The 19,629-nt window shown below is 31.4% G+C and overlaps 2 protein-coding genes and 1 long non-coding RNA gene across 4 annotated transcripts; 2 read left to right on the forward strand and 1 right to left on the reverse strand.

Moving 5' to 3' along the window:
• Nucleotides 1–1,641: 1,641 nt before the first annotated feature.
• On the forward strand, nucleotides 1,642–11,909 carry LOC107924453 (RRP12-like protein). 2 transcript variants are annotated; one of them, XM_016854912.2, is made up of 18 exons: nucleotides 1,642–2,252; nucleotides 3,012–3,555; nucleotides 4,446–4,679; nucleotides 5,553–5,644; nucleotides 6,333–6,543; nucleotides 7,092–7,249; nucleotides 7,393–7,620; nucleotides 7,834–8,015; nucleotides 8,526–8,619; nucleotides 8,706–8,762; nucleotides 8,862–8,996; nucleotides 9,439–9,507; nucleotides 9,610–9,723; nucleotides 10,160–10,321; nucleotides 10,423–10,551; nucleotides 10,631–10,732; nucleotides 11,030–11,109; nucleotides 11,216–11,909. In XM_016854912.2, exons 1-18 carry the CDS (start codon nucleotides 1,707–1,709, stop codon nucleotides 11,592–11,594), a joined length of 3,516 nt encoding a protein of 1,171 aa, XP_016710401.1. In that variant the 5' UTR covers nucleotides 1,642–1,706; the 3' UTR covers nucleotides 11,595–11,909. The 2 variants fall into 2 exon arrangements, with proteins under 2 accessions (XP_016710401.1, XP_016710400.1); XM_016854911.2 differs by having other exon boundaries at nucleotides 1,643–2,252; nucleotides 7,068–7,249.
• Nucleotides 11,910–13,809: 1,900 nt separating this feature from the next.
• On the reverse strand, nucleotides 13,810–15,000 carry LOC107924566 (agamous-like MADS-box protein AGL18). The gene is made up of 3 exons (XM_016855077.1): nucleotides 14,961–15,000; nucleotides 14,504–14,545; nucleotides 13,810–14,049 (listed from the first exon to the last, which is right to left on the reverse strand). The coding sequence occupies exons 1-3, from the start codon at nucleotides 14,988–14,990 to the stop codon at nucleotides 13,816–13,818; spliced, it is 306 nt and encodes a 101-aa protein (XP_016710566.1). The 5' UTR covers nucleotides 14,991–15,000; the 3' UTR covers nucleotides 13,810–13,815.
• Nucleotides 15,001–18,510: 3,510 nt separating this feature from the next.
• On the forward strand, nucleotides 18,511–19,501 carry LOC107924567 (uncharacterized). The gene is made up of 2 exons (XR_001691799.2): nucleotides 18,511–18,659; nucleotides 18,964–19,501. It is a non-coding gene; the product is annotated as an uncharacterized lncRNA (long non-coding RNA).
• The last annotated feature ends 128 nt before the right edge of the window (nucleotides 19,502–19,629 follow it).

Consider the following 19,629-nt stretch of genomic DNA (forward strand, 5'->3'; position numbering starts at 1 on the left):
GGATTCTAACACCATAAATCCATTATCTTACCTTACCCTAATAATCTCTGTGTCCCCACATAATCCCCTCTCATTAAACACACTATTTATATGGCCTTAGTAGCTATGCCAAAACATAATTTTTCACTATAATATTTATTTATTTATTTATGTTTATAATTTGTGAGTAATCATAAATAGAGATCACAATAAAGTGAGGCGGGTAAATGTTGTTAAATTCACCATCACTCTATAGTTGGTATGCTCTATTTTACAGGCTATCTTGTTTTATTATGAATGTATAATCATGAAAATCACTATTACCCTTATGGACATTGAATGCATCTATCCTCGTCTCATCTTATTTCACTTCAATTTAATTTACTACTCATATTTAATTTCTTAATTTTTTTAAATACAAGTAAATATTTAATCATATTTCTTAAAATAATATAAACTTTTTTTATAATACATTATTATATTTTTACTCTTTCAATAATTATATATACAAGGCTAAAATGGTAGTTTTATATGGTCCAGTGAGACGGGAGGAAGCAAGTGATTATCATAATCGCTCTATACCATTTATCCAAAAAAAAATTTCAACTCGCAATACCCCACATTAACTTTTTTTTTTAAATCCACTCCATTCGAAGTAGATTGATTCTAGATTTAAGGAACGGTTCAAATTTTGCCATTCGTAATCATAATTATGCCTGATGATTATTTCATATTTATATTTCAAACATTGCAAAATAATCATGATTCATGCGACTCTTGCCTTTTTAATAAAAAAAATTAATCTTTTTTATTAATAAAGTTTTTATTTAATCATTTAATCATTAATTATATGTTTAATTAATTATTTTCCAATTTAATTTAATTTTTTGTTTTATTTAATTTTTCATATAATATTTTATTATCCAACTGGAGTTATAGACTATGATTTGAAAAAAAAAATCTATATGTTGAATTTTATTGACCGGTTTAACAATTCACTGTTGCTATTAACATCAAGATCATAATAAAATGGTGAATATATCTGAGAGGTCCTCGTATTATAAGGACTTGATTAAATTAGTCCCTTTATTATTAAGTAAATTAGTTTAGTCTCTATACTATTAAATAGAATAAAATAAGGTCAAATTGTAAAAGAGTTAACATTTACTATTTAGAAAATATCATTTACTATTTAACAAATTTAACAAATTAAATTTTTTATGGTTTTGTAAATGAAATTTTTTATTTGGAATTGAACTACAATTAAAAGAAAAATAAATTTTAATACATATTTTATTAACTTTGTTACACTTTGGACTTATTTAATTTTTAATAGTATAGAGATTAAATTGATCCATTTAATTATAAAGAGACTAATTTGATCTAGTCGCTATAATATAGGGACCTCCCAAGTACTTTAACCATGATCAAACAAATTGATAGTTGAATTACCACATTGGATATTTTCAAAACACAGGTACCACATTAGAAATTTTATGAAAGTATAGGTACCAAATGTAACATTTTCACAATGTTAATATTTTAGAGATTGAATTAGAATATTTTAAAGCTCAGGGGAAAGTTAAAATATTAGATTATAGTCTGAGGACATCTATGTAATTAACTTATTTTTGGGAAAAACAAGAAAAACCCTGTTAAACCCTTCTTCACCATCACCCCCTGTTAAACCCTAAATCCGCCCCCAAAATCTGAACGAAATCGCCACCATGAAGAAAAAACAAATCCCAAATTCCCCGTTAGACGATAAAGAAACCCCGAAGGAAATCGACAACGAAAACGAAATCCCTTTGGAAGATGGGTCCGATATCTGTCAGCAACTCATGGATCGTTATTCAAAATCATCAGCCCCGCAGCATCGCCACCTAATCGCCACTGCTGCCGCGATGCGTTCCATCCTTTCATCTGAGTCGCTTCCTTTATCTCCGCCGGCTTACTTTGCTGCATCCATTTCTGCCCTCGATGATGATTCAGCAGCCACCCTTGATTCGACGGCTATCGGTGCGCTTCTGACGTTCTTGTCGCTTGTGGTTCCGGCGGTGCCGAAAGGAGGGATTGCCAGTGGGAAGGCAAAGGAGGCGGTGGAAGTTGTGGTGAGAGTATTGGGGAAGGAGGGATTGGGAGTTGCGAGTTTGAGAAGTGGGGTGAAGTGTTTGGGGTTGTTGCTTGTCGGGTTTTCTGATTTGCAGGATTGGCACTCGGTTCAGTTTGGTCTAGAGTCATTGCTTGGATTCGCCATTGATAAACGACCCAAGGTATCGAGGCACTGTTTACTTCCTCTTGTTGTTTTCTTAAGCTTTAGTGACCTTTTGGATATGATACTCAAGAATATAATAATGCATGGTTTTATTTTAATACCGGTCTATTGTGTTTAAAATTCAATCTTTTACAACCATTGCATATTTATTTTATTGCTACGTCTGTATATCTGATGAATGTTATGGTCTGTTTGCATGATGTCCTGTTATTGTCCTCAGCATCATTTTATTGTTTTCTGGTCTTCAATGAATAATCATGCTTTAGAAGGAAAGCTTCTAAAGTCACATATGGGATTTGACAAGAGGTTGTTCCTGTCAATTAATGCTATGAACCAAGGGTTCAAGCAACTAGCTTTTCCATTTGTGTTGGAGATTGTATGTTCTTGCATTAGTGCACTATGTTACTCGAGTGTCAGATATGCATGTGTCTGGCACTGGTATGGATAGATTTTTCTAAGTTTTTCCATGCATTTAGAGGATCCTTGGAGGTTATGTCCCCATGTCTAAATGTCAAGAGAAGTGAAGAGTCGAAGTTACATAAGTTGTGCATGGTGTAATTGTGTAAGGTGCATTCAGAGCTACACACATCTCCAATCCAGTGTACTTGAGACTGACCCTTAAATTAATACTGAAATTGAATAAACCCTTAAAAGAACTACTCTTTGTGGAATAAAGCTAGCAACTTGCTAGCCATAGTTATTCAATGGGGGAAAAAAGTAAAGTAATTTGATACATTGATTTAATATTGTGTTGCAGGTTCGGAGATGTGCTCAAGAATATCTTGAGAAGTTTTTTAAGTCTTTACAGTCCTCAGATGTTATGAAGGAGGCAAGTAAATTGGTACTTTCCTTGCTAAAAAGCCATATGCCTGTTGCACTTACCTTAAACACCATAAAAAGTGCAGATGATTCTAAGGATGAAACATTATCGAATCCTGAACATTTGGAGGTCCTTCATATGTTAAATGTGCTGAAGCTTACTGTTCCATATCTCTCTGCCACAATCCGTTTGAAAATTTTATCAGAACTATGTAAACTTACTAGTTCTGAGTTCTCTATTCTTACACGGAACATTCATAAAACCATTGAAGTATTTTTTGGGAACTCAAATGCTGAAGCGATTATACCAGCGACGGAGAACATTATAGTTTCTCTTTCTTCTTATGTCTCTGGGGAGAAGAATCCTGTTGACACTCTCATATCTGCCGCAACTTTGTTAAAATGTGCTGTAGATAAACTTTATGCTGTAGACTCAAACTCCTGGACGAAGCACACTCCTTTTGTTTATGATTCATTAGCAGGTATGTTTTTTGATATGTTTATTTTGACATGTTTATTTATTTATTATTTTTATTATTTCTAATAAAAAGATGCGACAAGTGTATTTATTATTATTTTCGCTGATATGAAGATATTGGAGACTTATTATTGTTTTCACAATTAGTAATGGACTTTGGCATCAGTAAACTTTGTTTTGCTTGTCTGACAAGCAATTGTTAGGTGTAGTGGATTATCATTGCCTTCTGTTCTGTCTTTCCTGTAAACTGCACTAGAATATAGTTGATTTGAACTGCTTTTTTGAATGTAACAATTTCATTACTGCTTGTGATGAATCTGTGGAGATTTATGTATGGTGTTGTTGTTCGTAATATCAGCTCCTGAACTCATTAATGTAAATTGTTTTTTCTACCATGCACAATTGCTCACGGACTTCAAACTTTTTCTAGATATGGAAGTTCTTGGACTTAAGATCTTTAATTGTAACATTCCTAGAAAATCATCTGTGCCAATTTTCCTACATGTCATTGCTTTTCTGCTACATATCAAAACTCATCTTAAAATTTCCGGAATATTTTGATATGTTGTTCACTAGGTTGATGTTTTACAATTACTACTCTTATTCCGTGCCTAATGTAGCCAAGTTTCAATTAAAGCATTAATTCTTAGCAATTTACCATATTATATCACATGCATTCTTAGTTGATTGATCTAGGTGCAATAAAGAAATAAATTTCTTTCTGTGGATGTTTAGCTTTGCTTCTCATGTGAGGTGTAGAGTTTATCTCTATCCTTTAATGCAGTGGAATACGCAATGTTACTGCTAATTTTAATGCTTTCTATGGATACTTTGATAGCAAACTTGAAATTTAAAAGTTCTTCTTCTTCTGATAATGTTGTACTTTTGATGTAGCTCTTTTGTCTTCTGAGGCTAGCGTGGCATCACATGCATCAGATATTATGAAGGAGTTGATTACCGACCATATAGATCTGAAGTCTCTTTCATCTGATAACAATGGCCTTGGTAGTGAGGAAGCAGATGCATTAAAATCTATATGTTCAATCTTTGAGAATACCCTAAGTTCAAGTGATGGAATTCCAAACGAGCATGTTTTGGCTGTCTTGACTGTTTTGTTTCAGAAACTCGGTATGCTGGATTATTATTTTTTATTTGCTGCATATGAGTTACACAACTGTATTTTCATTGCTATGTCCTTGAAATACTATAAGGACGAGCTTGGCTGCATTGTTTCTTTACTACTATTGTTCACCTCATATATCTCCTGAGTTATTACTGCTAATCATATTAAACATGTGATTAGGAGGAATCTTCTCAAGATAAATGTGCTAAAGGCATAATTGTCTGGCTTGTTTTATGCGTCCTTATGTTTGTGGGACTGTTTTAGGTGAGTGTTTACATTAGCTATTACTTCAAATTCAGATGGCTCAGCACCCTTAACCTTTATCACCAAAATTAATGGGCACAAACGTGATTATTGGCTTGCAGTGAAAAAAAATGTTGCAGGCATGGTATATTAAATAATTAGAGATGATATGGTCAACTGCTTGAGCTGATTGAGTTAAAACCCCCTTAGGAGGAAGCATAGTTAAAAAGGCAAGGGAAACAAATCTGAGAATTATTTAATTCAAAATTTGTGGTCTTCGTTTTTAAGTTAGTATATAGCCTAATACAGGCATGCTTTGTGAACCCTAAAAGTAGAAACCCCTCAATAATAGTAAGAGCTTAAATTACATAAATTACCTTTTAGAAATAAGCCTAATCTATAAAAAAGATATTGTACTCAATGATAAAAAATAAAAACAAATGAGTAGCAATCTGACAAGTTTGATCTCTGGTGTACTACGGAGAAGCTTGTAGTTTCTTCAAGAACCTAGGACTTAAGAATCTGTCGAATTGTAGTTGATGTTTGTTAGGCTTGTATTCTTCATGCTCAGACAAAAATATGCATGTTTATTGTGCATCAACTTCTGCTTATTTTTGTGATTCAATTGATTGTAGGAGAATCCTCATATATATTTATGAAGGGCATTGTACATAAACTTGCTGACTTAATGACTCGCACTAGTGGGAACACATCTAACACAAACCATGTAAGTCTTCACTCAACCATTTTTGCTTGTTCCCTTATTGAGAAGTATTGTGGTTTTAAATTTATCAAAATGCTGTTTGTGTTATGATGTTTTACTGAATTTAAGTTATTGTTTCATCAAGTTCTTTGTTTCTCTACTAAAATTTACTCTTGCATGCTCTTGTTGATATATCTGCCTTGTACTTTTTGATACATTGTTCATCTGACATGTACTTGAATAAACTCGCAAAGAGTGGCTAAGTTTTAGTAAAATGAAGGGATTGCTAATTCAAAAATACAGATGATAAGTGTAAAAATGGAGTAATTGGTTTGGAACAATGAAGGCTTTGTTGTTTTTCTTGTCTTTTATTTATGTTCTGGCAAACTTGTTCTGTTTAGTTGGCATGATTGGCATAATAAGATGGTCAAGTAAGATGAAACCTGCATATTGCTTTCTTTCTGCACGATTAATTTTAATACCAATTTTTAATGCATTTAGTTTGAAAAGTATGCTATGTTTGCCACATTTTATATGTCCATGTTGCATCCAAATAATTTATCTGATTATGGTTTAACATCATGACAACAAAATGTCATATTTGTTTCACTAATCCTATGTTTAAGGTTCACTACTTCAGCTTGTGATTGCTGTATCTTCCATGGTGATCACTGGAAAACTATTGATATCCTTTTTCTGTTATAATTTGCAGCTTCAGAATTGTGTAGGATCAGCAGTTACTGTTATCGGGCCAGAGAGGATGCTGACTCTTTTGCCTATAACCCTTTCTGTTGATAACTTAATGCATTCAAACATGTGGTTGGTACCCATATTGAAAGACTATGTCGTTGGAGCATCTCTTAGCTATTATATGGAGCATATAGTGCCACTTGCAAAATCCTTTCAGGAAGCAAGTTGTAAAGGTATTTTTCTTACTCTGAAATTTTCTTCAGATCATGATTATGACTAGATTTAACAATTGAAGGATAATGATGCACATAAAATTGCACCTTGAAAGGTTCTAGGTTAAATTGTTGTGAATCTATTGGATTATTATTCTTTCTGGGTATTTTGTAGGCCAAGGATTCAGTCAACATTATGATCCTGAGGTTAGAGAGCTTATTTAGGGATTAGGACCTGTCATTCTCATTATTTTAATGAATGCTGAAATTTTATATCTCGTTATCATTTCTAGTCAGTAGTTGCAAAACTGTTAGCTGTGCTAAGCGACTTAAATATTATTTCACTTTATTTGGCTTCTCTAAGTGGCTCCATTGTTTTTAATTTTGCATTATGGCTTATCATCCTCTTGGCTGATTTAAAATGTTGGAGCCATCTAGCTTAACATCTGGTGCTTTTACTCTGTGTGTTTAGTACTAAGAGTTTTTTCCATTTTCAAATATTTTTCTGTTTTGACTTTTGACTTTTCCTTTTCCACTTTATTCAGTAAAAAAGTCTGTAATTCGTCAAGATCTGCAGGCTCACAGTCATAGCCTCTGGGGATTACTACCTGCCTTTTGTCGTTATCCTATTGATACACACAAGAGGTTTAAAGCTTTGGCTGAACTTTTAATTGATATTCTTAAGGAGGACTCGCTTATGCATGAAAATATTGCTGTTGCCATACAGGTAACTATTGTTTTGTTTTCATTGTTGTTACCATTAGTTTTGTAAGTCCTAGAACCTTACGTTGATCCTCTTTCCAAATAACTTTTGTTTGTTGTTTTCTTTTCTCTTGTATAATATCTATAGTGGTGTTATTTTTTCTGTAGATTCTTGTCAACCAAAACAAAAATATACTTAGATCTGGAGAGGATGCTGATGAATCAAACAATACTGTAATGGGAGACTCTAAATTAGAGCTCAGAATTCCAGACACTTATTCAAAGAAAACTGCAACCAAAAATATCAAGGCATTATCATCATGTGCTCCGGAGATTCTTCAGGCTCTAACTGATGTATTTATTCATTCCATTCCAGCAAAGCGTTTATATCTTAAGGTTAACATTTTCATTCTTTCATCTTAATGTCTTATTTGAAATTTGATAGACTTATTCAAATTACTTTGATAAAATGAAAAGTTCTTTCCTGGCAGAACAAATTGTCCGATTTTGATATATAAAACACGCATATTCCCTTACTGGTAATATGAAACACCTATTGATGTCTTATTAATATAAAACACCAAATTTCTTCTGATCATGTGTTGTCAGGATGCCATTGGATGCTTGGCTTCAATAACAGACTCTTCTATTACCAAAAGGATTTTTGTGTTATTGGTTGAGAAGCTGCAGTCCATTGATGGTGAAGGTGAATTTGTAAAGCAAGCTGATAATGCAGATGAGGTGGTGGAAAAAGAAAAAAACACTAATACTATGGGTAAAGATGCAAGCAGGTATGTTCCAGACTTCACTTCTGGAATTTAAAAATCAGTTTATTGTTATTACTTATTTTATTATAAATTTTGATTTTGGTGGGCAAAACACCGCCCCACCCTGCTTTGTTGTTGGCTATTTCAGTTGTCATTATTAGCCATCTTTACTTTAATGTGAAGTTGTTGACATAAAATGTGCTCATTTACTTTGTATTTTCTTTTAAAGTACTTGTTTGCTTTGTTACTTTGTTTATTTAATGGTCATGTATAGCACCTTGTAGGCAGATCAGCCTATATTGTAGCTGTTTGCCCTCCCCTGCTGGAGTTCTTTTTTATCTGCTCCATTTGCATCGAATGATATGCATATTTGCTATAAGCTAAGAGGAAATGTTTTGGGAGTGTTGAATGGGTGAATCTAGTTGACTTTTGTTGGCCTTGACAAAATAATGAGAGCAGAAAATCTCATTTTCTGTGGAGAGCAATAGAGATTGACCATGGTGCTAAGACTTTCCTTTTTTTTTTTTAACACAGGTGTATCATAATGGAGCTGGCATCTTCTCTTATTTCAGGGGCAGAGGAGGACCTTATTGATTTTATCTATGTCTTAATAAAGCAAACTTTCCAGGTATATAATATTCCCATTTCTCTTATTGTGTTATTTTTTTTACATACTAATCTAGCCTTAAAATGCTCACTAACCTCCTTTTTTAGGAAACAAATGAGATCGGTCATCATGAAGCATATTATGCTTTAAGCAGAATTTTGGAGGTGTGGTTCCAATAGTATCTTTGGTTCATCATTTTTTTAATAATTTTCATCCTATGTTAGGAGATATAACTTTCCTGATTTTCTCATGTGATGATGTAGGAGCATGCTTGGTTTTGTTCTTCTAAATCGGAGGAGTTGATTGATCTATTACTTGGCCTAAAATCTCCAGCTGATACTCCATCTCTTAGAAACCGGCTTGATTGCTTCAACACGCTAATGGTTCATACCTTGAAGGTTAACTCTCATCTAAGTTCATCCTGTTTAAGAATTGTAGATTCCTTTTCTATTGTGCTGTTTGATTGTACTGCATGCTTTTAGATTAAGGTGATAGTCTACATCACTAATGTGGTCAAACAGATTTTGGTATTATTGTGGATTTATCCCTCCACAAATTTGTTTTAGACAAACCAGTTTCATCTTAGTTGCTGTTGCTGTAATGGAGAATCAAGCCTTTAGCGACGCATTGATGCCTAACACGATGGAAATAGCATCTGAACTTAATTTGTATTTTGTGAAGTTATGCAAATTTTATCTTTTCGTCTAGCTTGTTTAAAACATATATGCTGGCAGCAAGTTGCTGACTGACTTTTGTACATATGGGGGATGATACTGTGCCCTCTCTTAAGAATTAGATCATGATGCCAACTGAATTTTTAACTGTAAAAAATTCTTGCAGGTGAGCTCATTGGAGGAAAATACGAAGCCATTCCTTATTCTTAATGAGATTATAGTCACATTGAAGGATGTAAGAGCCCCGCCTAAGAAGTTCAATCATTTACTGTTTTTCTCCTCGTACTTCATGGGGTAATGCAGTTCATTGCGTTTTTAATCTGAAGTTAATATGCAGGGAAAGGAAGAAACAAGGAAAACAACTTACGATATATTACTAAAGATGAGTTCTACCTTAAGAAAGTCGTCAGATCTCGAATCTGATCCACCCTATCACAAACTGATTAGCATGGTGAGGATTTTGTAATTATTTTTTTTAAATGTGTTAGACTTCATTACCCTGACATTAAGTGTTGTAAAGAATTATGTCATAAATCTATATAATGAATCATTTATGATTGTCTAGAAGTAGTAGTCTCGAAGCAGTAGCTTTTTCAGGCAATTGAGTTTTAGAGTGCTATGAGAATTCCAGGATAAAAGTAGGGAAGTTAGAAACTATCCCTGGAGGCCAAAATGTTGATGTCTAACCCAAGTTGGACATATATTTGTTGTTTTTTATGTTCATCATTTATGTTTAGGACATACATGACTGTCTAAATTTTATGCTGCTTTTAACTTGTCCCAATTTCCTTCGGATAGTTGCATTTGTAAACAATTACTGTCAACTTGTTGCCCCAACGGATGACTATCAGTGATGCTAATGACCAAATATGTTGCTTACTTTTCAGATAATGGGATATCTTTCTGGTTCATCACCTCACATTAAGAGTGGAGCAGTGGCTGCCCTGTCTGTTCTCGTGTATGATGATCCTGAGATATGTATCTCAGTGCCTGATCTTGTTTCTTCTATTTTATCCTTGTTGCAAACCAAAGCTGTGGAAGTTATAAAAGTGAGTTTCTGTTGTGCCAACTTATGATTTTGTCTTTCATTTTGTCTGACTGAAAAATATTTTGCTTCTCATGAACGAGGTTTTTTGTATGCCGTTGACAGGCTGTTTTGGGTTTTGTAAAAGTCTTGGTTTCCACCTTGCAAGCTAAAGACCTGCAGAATTTTCTTTCCGATATTATCAATGGAGTTCTACAGTGGTCATCTATCTCGAGAAATCATTTCAGATCAAAGGTAGATAGATATTCACTTTATATAAAAACTGACATATAGAGCTGCAGACTTTTCATCCTGTGCATTCATGTTTCGACAGGTCACTATAATACTGGAAATTTTGACAAGAAAGTGTGGTATTGCTGCAGTTCAATCTGTTGCTCCGGAAAAGCACAAGGGTTTTCTGAATACCGTTATAGAGGTATTCATTTCTTATTCTTAGTCACCCTAGTTTTATTTCGGTTTAAGAAAATTGAAATGTATTCATGTTGAGGAATATCTTGAACATTCCCCTAAGAATTTCGATAAAGAAGGTGCCGAATGCGGGTAAGTAGTAGGGGAAATTAGCTTCGTTTTTCATGGCAAGGCTTTCTATCCTTCTCCCTCTCATTTCCTTCCCTCGTTCATGCCAACATACTCGATATTGATTCCTGATTCGAATATGCTATCTAAAATCCATTTGCTCCTAAGAATAATTTGTAATGTTATATTATTGCAGAACCGACGTGGCAAAACGACTTCTGAAGAAACTGACGTCAATGATGCAGACAAAGTACCCGTGGGTTCATCAACCGAAGGGTCTGATCTCTTTCTGCTGCAGCTTTTATTATTATTATTATTATTATTTTATTGGTAGCTTGCATTTGAATGTTTTACCAATTAATTTCTAGTTGAATCTTACTAGGTCTCGAAAGAGGAGAGATAAGCGATTCGGTGCTTTTAAAAGTAAAAACGACATGATCGAACACCGAAAGAGAAAAAGGGACAAAAGGGATGGTGGCAGCAAGCACGCCAAATCAAGTGAACATGTTGGCCATGGTGGTGGAATGAAAATGGCTAAAAGAGCTAAGCACTTAGGAAATTCAATGAAGGATCATTCAGAAGGAAATGGTAAAAAGAAGAATTTCGACAAAGGGTCCAGCACCGGCAGAGGTCAGAAGAGAAAGATAAATCAGGCAACTACGAGCCAAAAGGGTGAGGCAGCTGGTGATAAACGACATTCTTTCAAGGTACAAACTCGACCCAAGAAATTTAGAGGGGTAAATAAGAAAGGTGACAAGTAAAAAAATATACACACCGGGTTGGTTCAGCAAAGCTGGACAAGATTTTGTTGTAGTTTCTTATTTATATGAAGGTTGAGTGATTCAGTAATCTATGGAATCTGCAAGTTTCGAATCCAAATCTTATCTCATTTTTTATTAATCGAGCTTTAACCCGAGTAAGCAACCATTTAGTATGCCAACGGTAAAATTCTCATTTTAGACCTTTCAGTTTTTGTGATATTACAATTTGGTATATGGTAAAAATGTATTTTGGCCACCCAAAAAAAATTATAATTTATTTCTAGACCTATAAAGGAAATTTCCAATTTTGCCTTTGGTTCTACCTTTAATTACATTATTAGTTGTACTTGTTGACATTACAGTGATGAGGTGGATTTTTCTATTGTTAAATTAATAATCAATTTACTTTTAAATTTAGTAGACTTTTTTTTAAAAAAAATAAGAAATTTTACAATAGTAACTAATTTTATCGATTTGGAACTATCAATAATATTAAAAAATAGAAAATTAAAATATGTCAAATGTAATTAAATTTTAAATCTCAGGAGGATAGAGGGACTAAATCATAAATATACATGCCTGGTTTCCATTCCGAGCATGCATGTACTAGATTTGTATTATTTATTGTTCATTAATTTTCAATGTAAATGAATTTTCTTCAAAATTCAAATGTTCAAGAGAAAGAAATATTTTCGTATAAACTAATTAATTGAAGGAGTTGGTTAATAATTTTCTTTTTAAAAATTTCACTAATTAACAGTTCTAGTAAAATTTTCATCTTGCTTTTAAAAAAAATGGTTTACAACAATATTATATAAATGGTTAAAATGTATTTCAATTTTTATACATTTAAAATTCATTTTTTTAATTTTTAGGAATTTAAATTTTATTTTTCAATTTTAAAAATACAAGTCTAATTGTTAATGCGGTCAAATTCATATTTATTACTTTATTTTTTAATTATATTAAAAATATCATACTAGCACATGAATTTAATGGTGTTATTAGTTTAATTTAGAATTTTAAATTCAAAATATAAAAAAAATTAAATTCTTAGAAGTAACAAAATTAAATTCAAATGTAAGAGTTTAAGGACTATAATTGAAATATTTGCACATAATGTTTATTTATTAATATATCATTTAGTTATTTTTTCTTTCATAAAAAAAATTTAATTATATTTTTCGCACTAATCTTATTTTATTTCATGGCACTGTATTATTTGCATGTAAAATAAACAAATGGATGGATTAATCTAGGTCGATTTTAACAATCGAGGTGAAAATTTGAGAATCTTAGATGTGCGAAATCAGAGCATTGATATGTAATTTAATTGCCTAAAAAGAAAACCGAGGGATATTTTGATTTTTGCAAAACAGCTGAAATTTACCAAAATAAATTAACAAATAAAAATCACTCTGAAGCCACTTGACTTCCTGAATCATTGGTCGTGGGTTCAATCTCCGTCGCTTTTCTTTTACGTCCGACGTTTGACGTTAACCTGACAGATTAACAATTCATAGTAGTAAGTCTTTTAACTTAAACTCGGGTAAATATTTGAAACAGATATGTAAAATAGTTTATAAATTTTTTTATGTATCTGAAAGATCATATCTTTTATTCTCGTCAAGGTGAAACTAAGAGACATGATTTAAATAGTTCACTCGCACTCACTTTTAAAGGTGGATTCTTGAGGTTTTAGCTAAAGTTAAAAAAGGCTTGAGTTCAATTTAACAACTAGGACTCGAAGCTTGACTCAAGTTAGATTGAGTTTCAGTTTTAATGTAGAGCTCGATTTTGATATAAAAATTTACTTAAGTTCGTTATATCAAATTTGTTTACCAAATAAAATGAAAAAAAAAGTCGAATTCTATTATTAATTCTTACACTATGTATAAGTTGTAGATTTAGTTTGTGTATTTTAATTTGATTACTTTTAGTCACTGTATTTTTCAAAATTTAAAATTTTAATCATGATCAAATGACAACTATTAAATCTATTAAGTTAAATTATGCTATTTTAAAAAATATGATATAAAAAATATATTATCATAATATCATATTATTTTCACATAATACTCATAAAAAAGTCACATTATTTTAATTAATGATTTTAACTGCAATCATTTGAGTCAAGATTGAAATATCAAATTCAAAAAGCATAAGACTAAAAACGATTAAATTGACGACCAAATTAGAGTACATGAATTAAACCCACAATTTAATGCATAATACAAGGACTAATAGTGAAATTTGACCAAAAGAAAACATGAAATGAAACATGCATACGTACATACCCTAAGTGCAAGGAAGTGTCTGAGAGATGGTTGTCATCATCTGATGCACTATTATTATAGTCAGCCTTTGAATTATTTGGTGAATGATCAAGTCTTCTTTCCAGCAATGGATTCAATTCTAGTATTTTTGAGCTCCTTTTTTGTCTCAATTCCTCAACCTTAAAACCACATTCAATAAAAACTTCAAATTCTTAATATTATATATAAGCTAAACTACATGGCTAATCACCCAATTATTGGTAAATTTCTTTTTTATTGCTTAATTATAAAAAAAGTTACAAAATTATCGTGATTTTGTCTCCATTGTCATCCGTTGTTAAATGTCTAACAAGAAGACTACGTGGCAGATTTTAAAATTGGCATAATAGCAACTTTAACCTTCAATATTTATACCTTGTGTCAATTTAGTCTTGATGCTAAAAAAAATTAATTCTCAGCATTTACACATACGTTTACCCTTATTATATATAAGTTGTCATGTTAGTGAATTAATAGTTGGTGATAAAAAAAAAAAGAATAATTAAGTTACTAGCAATATGTTTACCCTTATATGTATGTAAATGCATATGTCTATATGTATGCAGCAGTTGATTATACGTATGATCTACGTACCTGTTTGCGTAGATCTTCATTCTCCATTATAGTCTTTTGTTCCTGAAAATATACAAATATTAAACCAGAAATCATTAGTATTAAATGTTAATTACAATCATTTGATTGCTAAACATATATGATTCCTTTATAAGAATACTCTTTCAAAAGTAAATATTTATACTACGAAATTTTGTTTTTTAAATCTGAGGTTTTTAGAAAATCATATCTCCGTACTTATATTCAGATATATATAGTGGGTAAATTAAGCATTGGATTGACAAACAATGACCTTTTATGTCAAATATCCGAATCTAGACTTGAATTAAGAATAAGTGTTGAATATAGATATATGTTAATATAGATGTAATGAATTTTTTAAAATTGAGAAAATAAATATTCAAATTTGTGTCAAACACGTGTATCAAATATAATTACTTTTAAAAAAATTGGATTAATGTAGGAATATAAAATGTACCTGTAATCGAGATCTTTTAAGCTGCTCCATTAGAATTTGTTCCTACAACAATAAAACTTCAGTTTCAAGGTCTCACAATTAGGCTCCTATGAAATTATTTTAAATTTGTGTTTGTAGGAGAGTTACTAAATATACTAAAATTATGTTTGTTTGGAGTTAATATTGATTAAAATTAGAGATAAATTATGGATGGAAATATTAGTTTATTTCAAATGATGAAGCAGAGCGACTTTAACAATGTTGCGGGATTGGATCGGTGCATCCGAGGATGATACTTCGAAGATATCCCTAGGAAGAATTAATAGCTCAAGTGATACCCTATACCCCAACAATTGACCTATATTCAATAGGTTAAGGGTTCGAATTTCACCAAGGGCAAGACGCTCAAGTCGCCTATTGGTGGGTTATTGTATGTCCACGTACGGTCAAGGCGTCCCCGTTCTTGAATTGTACACAACTCTCCGCGAAGTGGGGGACAAAACCCTCTCCCGAGTGCCAATACCTTCCATTGTTGAGAGACCGAATCAATATCATCAAGAATGATTTTTCAAAAACTTCTCTTGAAAAAGCCATTCCCCATCAACAAATAAATTGGTCTACACAACCCTATTCCGTCTTTTAAAATTATACATACTAGATATATATATTAAAATGATATATATATATATATAATCTACACATAAATATGAGAAGATTATATGTATATAAATATAATTTATAGTAATATTAATAACAGTACCTTTTGCTGCTTAACTGATGCTATCCCTTCGTTTAATTGATTCTCCAGCTGTTTTAATTCTTTGAAACTCAAATCATCTAGTTCTTTGCCATTAAGCCTCCTGCAAATCACACCTCAAAATTTACCTAATCAAATACTCATTTATTTATTTATTTTATGCCTTTTTCAAACTACGTGGCTCCGATTCTTTTTTATTTTATACGTGTTAACACCAATTACTTGTATTTTATACATATTCAGATATATTTATAAAGATGTAATTTCACATTTTATTCACTATTCAGGTTCAAATCCAAATAACATAGTCACGAAGATTCATTTCTAACTCATTAGTTATTATTTGTAATTTCTTTCATTTTCCTTACCATTTTTTATTGTGAATGCTTAGTTAAAATGGCAAAGATAAAGTTTTGAAGATACGGATATCCTAATGATTTATTTTGAATTTAAACTATTTTTTTATAGATTTTATATAAATACATAAATGAAAAGACAAAAAGTAAACTCATAATATTATTCGTTACCTTTAAAATAGAAACCCTTTTTAAAGTTATTTTTTAACTAAATTGATCTTTAGTTAAACTCGCGACTTCAACTCAGTTAGATAATTATATATAGTATAATTAACAAACAATAGAATTGAAATTGGCATACATGTATGCTGTGTGTAGCCTTAAATACTCATGACGTTTCATGGTGTTCACCTCAATTCCTTGCAACTTCTACTTTTTTTAAAAACACACACACACACACATAATATTAGAAATGTAATTATTATTGTCGATCGAGTCTTAACTCAATTGGCATCTGTAGCGACGTAAAAATTTTAGCTTGGTCGCTAATTGAGGTGACTTATCGGAAATTTGAAAACCGATTTTTGATTTTATTTAAAAAGGGAGTCGCCACCGATCTTTTTTCTAGGTGTGATCGGACACCTAATAAATTATCCTTTTTTGAAAAGAAAACTTATTTTTGAACAAAAATGAAGGCTGAATTTGGGTCTACGTGAAAATCCAGAGAAAAATAGGGTTCGGGAGTCGATTACGCGCGAGAAAGGTATTAGCACCCTCGCGACGCCCAAAATTGTTATCTTGTTAAACATACGTTGTCTTGGTTTTCAAAAATACGAGTTCAATGTAAGATTTAATAGTGATCCGATTGATAAGACGAGAAATTTTAGTTTTTCGGTTTTTAGAAGGGTGTTCCGTCTTTAACACGAGCCGACAAATTTCATCCAACATAGCGATGAAATCTATGGCTTAATGTTAAATCAGTACATTGCCTTATTTATTAAAATTAATTAAAAAACAAGAATATGATTTTCGAAGTAATGCAAAGCAATATTGATAAAAATAAATAAATGAAAGAACTAGAAATATATTGAAGCAAATAATAAATGTGATAATAATTTTAAAAAACGATAAAAATGTATGCGATATTAAACGTAATACTAGAATTAAACATGAAAGGGAAACAATGAGCGTATATACATAATAATGATATTAAGAGCATGTACGTAAAATATATATATATAAGTAGTAATAGTGTTAGAAGTACATTTATAATAACTACATGAAAATATCTATACATATACGTAAATAATAAGGATAATATTAAAAATAAGTAATAATAATGAAAATAGTAAGAATAATATGGTATTAAGAGTATACATATAAAAATAATATTGAGAGTATGTACATACGAAAAAACGCGCTAATATTAATACTAATAATAAGGATAATATAGAAAATATATACATGAAATAGTATAAAAAATATATACAATTAATTAAAATATATACATATGCGTATTACAATACATACATAACAATAAAAAATATATGTAATATTAAAAATAAAAATACACCATTAAAAGATATATATACGTACATTCGATAAAGATGCTAATATTAATAATGATAATAGGAGTAGTGAAGATATATACATGAGATAGGATAAAAACATATAACTAATAATACTAACAATATATACAAACTATGTGCAAAAGCATATACGATACATATATATTAGCAATGATAATAATGTAACAGAAAGACAATTATTGACAATATTACATAAATATATATTAAAGTAAATATATGATAATATTAAAAAAAACACGTGCATAATAATATACATACTATATATAAATAATATATGCATAATATTAAAATAGAGACATAATATACAGAGACAAGTATATATATAAAAAAAAAAACAAATGTATGTAATATAATATTAAGATATACGCGTAAATGTATATATATTTAAAGAATACATATGTGACATACAAATATATTAATGAAACAATAATATTAAACAATTAATAATACTAAATAACATATATATGTAAGTATTAAGTAAAAATGACAATGATAAAATAATAATAACATTAATAAAATATATTAGTATAAATAATATTGAAATTAAAACAAAATAATGAGAAAAAGTAAAAAAGGATGAAAATCGAAACAAAAACGAAATTTGGGGCGAATTTGAAAAGAAACAAAGAGAAAATGACCAAATTGCAAATGCGCGCAACCTAGGAGTACTGAAAACGCAATATTTCCCCATCTTAAAATGCAGCACGTGGCTGAGGACCAAATTGAAGAGCGCGACAAACTCCACGGTCGAATTGAAAGTAAAAAATAACCTGATTGCAAATACATGAAAAATCGGAAGGGCTAAATGCGCAAATATCCCTTCCGCTATAAAAACACGCGGATCCTAGCGGGCAGGGTCGGGTCGACCCGATCCATGATGAAACGACGCCGTTCCAGACCCCTATAAAAGTTAAAAAATTTTGAAAAAAATTTCATTTCTGCATGTTGAGGGAAAAAAAGGAATGAGGCTTATTTTTTTCTCTGCTAGGGCTCCAGCACTGATCCTGGGTCCGGTCATCGCCTTGCCGTGGCACCACCACACCGGTCACCGTACACGGTGGCCAAAAATCGCCCGTAGGTAATTTTTTCTCTTTTTTTTGTATTTAATATATATATATTTAGATTGATAGATTCAAAAAAAAAAATAAAAGTAAAGTAGTAAAAGAAAATAAGATCACCTCAAGTTTTTGGATTTTTGACTTTTGATTCTCTGGTTCGTGTTATACTCGTGTTCTTATTTTTTTTGAATCACTGCTTGCATATGTGTTTTAAATCTATTCTTTGTATTGATGGCAAAATAGTCGAAAGTATTCCCCTTTTACAAATGATCTCTGTTTTGGCTTTTTAAAGCCCTCCTATTGTGTGTTTGCTTGATCTTGTAGGTGGAGCAGGTGGTGGTGGCAGACGGCATGGGGTACAGAGGGCAGTTGGCCGACAGTCAGAGGCAAGTGGGGCGTCGGCTGAACTTAAGGGCTAGGATTTTTTCTTTTTTATTTTGTTTGGGCTAGGGTTAGGTTGTAATAGGTTGTTGGTTGATGGGTTTGGGTTGTGGGTTAAGCTGGGGTTTGGGCTTCTGTTGGGTTAAATTTTAGGTGGGTCAAAAGTGGGTAGTGGTTATTTAGTTTGGTTGGGTATTAGGTTTAGTGTAAATGGGTCATAGGGCAAAATTGGGCTATAACAGCATCGATATTATTATCTATACAAAGGGGACATCAATATATATATATACACATATATATATACACCTCAGCTTGTTGCTCATCATAAGGGTGTTCTTGAGAATGATTTTCTTCCATTCCTTTGTTGTATCTTGAAAGAGTATGTTCCATGCTACATTCATAAAATGTCATGTTTAAAAAAATAACAATAAATTAAAAATAAAATTCTAACTCATTATTAGGGTTTAGGTTTTTTTACCTATATTGTTTGGACTTTTGCCGATCAAATTTATGACAAGTTATTCTTAGCTTATCGTAACTATTTATGTATCATTCTTGTTTTAATATGAGTATGTGTTGTTGTGTTTTAGTATATAGTTTCGTATTTAT

Source organism: Gossypium hirsutum, chromosome A11, assembly GCF_007990345.1.
Source record: "Gossypium hirsutum isolate 1008001.06 chromosome A11, Gossypium_hirsutum_v2.1, whole genome shotgun sequence".
NCBI lineage: Eukaryota > Viridiplantae > Streptophyta > Magnoliopsida > Malvales > Malvaceae > Gossypium > Gossypium hirsutum.

Bases quoted from the DNA above. Each gene is read 5' to 3' on its own strand.
- LOC107924566 (XM_016855077.1), bottom strand. From the start codon at position 14,990: ATGGAGCAGCTTAAAAGATCTCGATTACAG. The intron at 14,546-14,960 runs GTACATTTTATA...GTATATTTTCAG, and splicing joins TTAAAAGATCTCGATTACAG to GAACAAAAGACTATAATGGA. The intron at 14,050-14,503 runs GTACGTAGATCA...TGTGGTTTTAAG, and splicing joins ATGAAGATCTACGCAAACAG to GTTGAGGAATTGAGACAAAA.
- LOC107924453 (XM_016854911.2), top strand. From the start codon at position 1,707: ATGAAGAAAAAACAAATCCCAAATTCCCCGTTAGACGATAAAGAAACC. The intron at 5,645-6,332 runs GTAAGTCTTCAC...TATAATTTGCAG, and splicing joins ACACATCTAACACAAACCAT to CTTCAGAATTGTGTAGGATC. The intron at 9,508-9,609 runs GTAAGAGCCCCG...GTTAATATGCAG, and splicing joins TTATAGTCACATTGAAGGAT to GGAAAGGAAGAAACAAGGAA.